This window comes from Bison bison, unplaced genomic scaffold, assembly GCF_000754665.1.
Source record: "Bison bison bison isolate TAMUID 2011002044 unplaced genomic scaffold, Bison_UMD1.0 scf7180017862870, whole genome shotgun sequence".
NCBI classification, from domain to species: domain Eukaryota; kingdom Metazoa; phylum Chordata; class Mammalia; order Artiodactyla; family Bovidae; genus Bison; species Bison bison.
In genome coordinates this window covers 34,135-39,040 of record NW_011493442.1, presented here as the reverse complement: position 1 = coordinate 39,040, position 4,906 = coordinate 34,135, and the positions used below count along the sequence as shown (strand labels likewise).

The 4,906-nt window shown below is 37.9% G+C and overlaps 1 protein-coding gene across 1 annotated transcript; it reads left to right on the top strand.

Moving 5' to 3' along the window:
• The first annotated feature begins 2,930 nt into the window (after positions 1-2,930).
• On the top strand, positions 2,931-3,881 carry LOC104983492 (olfactory receptor 5D18-like). The gene has a single exon (XM_010832924.1). It carries the CDS (start codon positions 2,931-2,933, stop codon positions 3,879-3,881), a length of 951 nt encoding a protein of 316 aa, XP_010831226.1.
• The last annotated feature ends 1,025 nt before the right edge of the window (positions 3,882-4,906 follow it).

The following is a 4,906-nucleotide window of genomic DNA, read 5'->3' as shown; positions in this document are numbered from 1 at the left end:
AGTGACTTAGCAGCAGCATTCAATTCTGAACAAAATTTGGAAGACAGGAATTTAGAATCAGAGTAATACTTTATAGAATTAATAAAATTAAAAGTAGAACTTGTTGTACTAATTATCTTTGGTCTACATGGACTTCAGCTATTTTTATCACTTATATTTGACTTACTAATACAAAGCATACTAAGTAATCTATAAAATAGCAAAAAAGTAAAAAACCAAAAACCTTCTATTTCAAGAGATTCTCTTTTAAAAGGTTCCTTTGGTTGGAATTACAAGTATATTTGGTGATTCAATCCCTGGCCTGACCTACCTTCAGTTGAAATATCAGGCCAACTGCTTTGATGTGGCTGACAATAGATGCTCAAACAAGTAAGCAGACATTTTCTTTATTTCTTAGCCATCACATATTAAAAATAGCTTATACTTGTAAATGTGAAATTCTTGGCTAAATCTTCCAAACTTAGCTGCCCTAGAATTGTCAATCACTTTGAATAACTTGTGTAATTTTTTTTCTAATGCCCCACATATGTGTATATCAAGATTTCCTACACAGGAAACTGCGTGTGTATGTACGTGTGAAAGTGTGTGTATGTTCAGTTGTGTCTGACATTTTGAGACCCTCTGGACTGTAGCCCGCCAGCCTCCACTGTCCATGGAATTTTCCAGGCAAGAATAATGGAGTGGTTGCAATTTCCTCTTCCAAAGAAGCTATGTAGTAACATCTTAATGGGCCAATTACACGGTCTTCTTGGTATGTGACATAAAGGAGTAGGTGCAGGGATCACATGGATGAGTTTAAAATATTAGTGCTCTCACCTCTATGACTCTAGTACAAAATTATCGCTGGATCTATCAGCGGGATCATCAGTCAGTCAGTCAGTTCAGTCACTCAGTCGTGTCCAACTCTCTGCGACCCCATGGACTGCAGCATGCCAGGCCTCCCTGTCCATCACCAACTCCCGGAGTTTACTCAAACTCATGACCATTGAGTCGGTGATGCCGCCCAACCATCTCACCCTCTGCGGTCCCCTTCTCCTCCTGCCTTCAATCTTTTCCAGCACCAGGGTCTTTTCAAATGAGTCAGGTCTTTGCATCAGGTGGCCAAAACATTGGAGTTTCAGCTTCAGCATCAGTCCTTCCAATGAAAATTCAGGACTGATTTTCTTTAGGATTGACTGGTTGGGCCTCCATGCAGTCTAAGTCAGTATCATGACACCTAATAAATCTCCACTCTACCAACCCTTAGCTGATGGCACTCGTATTCAGGGCATGACAAATAATAAGCCTACCTGGCTAAATGCAAAAATATGTATAGTATAATGTGCGTTTTGTATAGTGTATTGTTAACTGTGTTTTCATATCAATATATGTAGAGAGACATAAGACTAAAAAGCATATCTTATCAGCCATAATTTAGGTTAGGGTCATTTGAAAATATGTTAATATAATTTTTCATCATTTTAAGAAGTATAGGCTCTGTATGGTCTTCCCAAGTGGCGCTAGTGGCAAAGAACTCTCCTATCAATGCAGGAGACATAAAAGACATACGTGAAGTGAAAGGCACTCAGTTGTGTCTGACTCTTTGTGACCTCATGAATTATACAGTCCATGGAATTCTCCAGGCCAGAATACTGGAGTGGGTAGCCTTGAAGAGGGGTTTAATTCCTGGGTCAGGAAGATCCCCTGGAGGAGGGCATGGCAGCCCGCCCCAGTATTATTGACTGGAGAATCCCATGGCCAGAGGAGCCTGGCAGGCTGCAGTCCATGGAATTGCAAAGAGCCCAACACAACTGAAGCGGCTTAGCATGCATGAACACAGCCTCTGTATAGAGGTGAATCATTTTAAGAACATCAGCAATAGATCAATGACAAAAGCAATCATACTGTAAATTACAGAAGAGGAAGTTTCCTTTAGTTATTCTGTTTGTAGCTCATGACAATAAACTCTGTAAGAATTCTTCAGGGTTTGAGTCCCCAGGGTTAGGTGGTTAGATATAAAACAAATTAAAATACCATCATGAAGTATAATTTCTAGGTCTATCTATTACTCAAGGGTGTGTTCATTCTCCTTCTGCAATTTCATGACTGTTGCAAAAAGGACAGGTGATATTTCTTGCTATCTTTATTAACTATATTTTGCAGGAATCATCAGCTTTTTGATGAAAGGACTGGAAATATTTAAACCAAAATTTCAATTTTGATACTCAACGTGCATGTAGCATATTAGTGTTAGCAAGGAATCCATTATAAAAATACACCAAGGATATCTGGCGTTGGTTAGTTGATTCAACCTAGGATCATCCTTTCACCCTGATCTGAGGGATATAGAATCCAGAAGGTTTTTGGCAGAGGAAACCTATGGGAGCTGAAAACAGCAATATACAGGCTAAATTCTACTTTTATTAGTCCCAGGACCATCGTGCATGTGCAGAAATTTACTATTATATATTTTTTTATGTATTAAAAGTGTTTAATCTTTCCCAGGTTAATTCTACTGTTATCATGTGACTGCCATTATCCAACCAGTAATTTGTTTAGTTCTTTTTTTTTTTTTTCATTTTTTCTGATTTCCTTCTATGTAGCCTGCGTTTTCATAGAATTATATTCTATCTTGGGTAATTTAATGCTCTAAGCATCACATTCATTTAGGAATCATTTATGTATAATACTACTATTGATGAATACTATTCTTTCTTATTTTCCAGGTAAAGAAACTAAAGTTCTAAAGGATAAAGCTAATTTCCCATAATCAAATTCACTAAAGTTGTACAGACTTCAATCTGACACTTCAGAACATTCCTGGGTACACACTGATCACACTGCCTTCCCTAGCTTAGGTTGAGCTATCTTCAGTTTCTTTCACTCCACCTTCTCATGTTCCACTGCTCAATTTTAATTCTTATTTATTTTTATTTTTTAAATCAAGAGCCATGGTACGGAATGAAGGAAATCAGAGCTCTGTGAGCATGTTCATCCTCTTGGGCTTCTCAGAATACCCACGCCTCCAGGCACCCCTTTTCTTGGTGTTCTTGACCATTTACACAATCACTCTGATGGGGAACCTTGGCATAATTGTGGTCATAAGGACCAGTCCCAAACTCCACACACCCATGTATTTTTTTCTCAGCCATCTATCCGTTTTGGATATTAGCTCTTCCAGTGTATTTACACCCAAACTCCTAGGTATCTTGGTTGTGGAAGACAGAGTTATCTCTTTCAAAGGGTGCATGGCACAGTTTTTCTTTGGCTGTGCATTTGTGATTACGGAGATGTCCATGCTAGCAGTGATGGCCTATGACCGGTTTGTGGCTGTTTGTAACCCCCTGCTCTACACAGTTGCTGTGTCTCCTAAGCTCTGCAGCCTCCTGGTCGCTGGGACTTACATGTGGGGTGGAATGTGTTCCTTGACAATCACATGGTCTCTTTTGGAGCTGTCCTTCTGTGATTCTAATGTCATACATCACTTTGGCTGTGAGTATTCTGCCATCATCTCTACTTCCTGTTCTGACACCCATTTCAGTCAACTGACATGTTTCATCATTTCTACACTCAATGAGGTGTGTAGCCTCCTGATTATCCTCACCTGCTATGCTTTCATAGTTGTCACAATCATCAAGATGCCTTCAGCTGGTGGACTCCAAAAAGCCTTCTCCACCTGTGCCTCCCACCTGACCGCCATCACCATTTTCCATGGGACTGTCCTGCTCCTTTACTGTGTACCCAACTCCAAAAGCTCGTGGCTCCTCGTCAAAGTAGCCACTGTGTTTTTTACCGTCATGATTCCTATGCTGAACCCTCTTATCTATAGCCTTAGGAATAAAGATGTGAAAGAGACAGTCAGGAGGTTGATAACTATGAAACTGCTTTGTCCCTCAATATAATTCAGAAATCCAATGGGAGTGAAAAACCACTTGAATTAAAGACAAGCTGTGTATTAGCCAAATAAATATGCTTGTGCTCATATTATGCCTAATAATTTTCATATATATTTCTGATGCTAGTTTATCTTTATTATAAATAAATATATGATTATGTTTCAAATAAATTGTATGTTGTATTTAAAATTTTTTTTGATGGTCAGATGAGCTACAATTCTCAGTTAATAGAGAAATAATACATTATGGAAGTCAGAGTGAAGAAAAGGGATATCTAGTTAGAGACTCATTCCTTATGCTACAGTTTATGTTGTGATTTGTAACAATACTGCAAACACGGATAATAACTGTGCTTAGCATCAGGGTTAAGGTTAGGGTTAGTGTTAGGGTTAGGTTTAAATTTGCACTTAGGTTCTCATAACTAACTCTTCTGATTCAATTTTATAAAATGCAACTTTTAGCTCTTCTCAAAACTTTATTTTACACCAAATAAAATGAGGAGTTTTGAGTTAGCCTTATAAAAGTATTACCTGATTTTAAGCAAGAAGATCCTGAAAATAATAGCTAGTCTCTATAAGCATCACTCATTTTTTGGATACCAGTATAATATGGTTCAATCAAAGGTGTTTAATTGAATACTGAGAAAAAGTTAAATGTATTTCTAGGGAGATATGATGATTACTCAGTGATAAAGCCCAAGTTAAGAACTGCTCTATTTTCTCTTCTTCTGACAAATACTTGTTCATGTCTCAGGTTTGCACTCATAATCCAAAGGAAAAGCAATGCTCTTCATCAATAATGAAGCATGAAAAAATTATAATGGGATTAACAGAGATGCTTCTGAATAACTGGACCTAATCATGAATATACCTCATTCAGTTTAATAAGTCTTTCTTATATTCCTTTGAAGTTCCTGCCATTACCACATATTCTTAATTGTGGTAACTTTGAAGTAAATCTCACTATCCATTAGAGCAACTTCTGACATCTTTTCTTCCGTGTAAGTGGATCCTGTTTATCCTTGACCATTT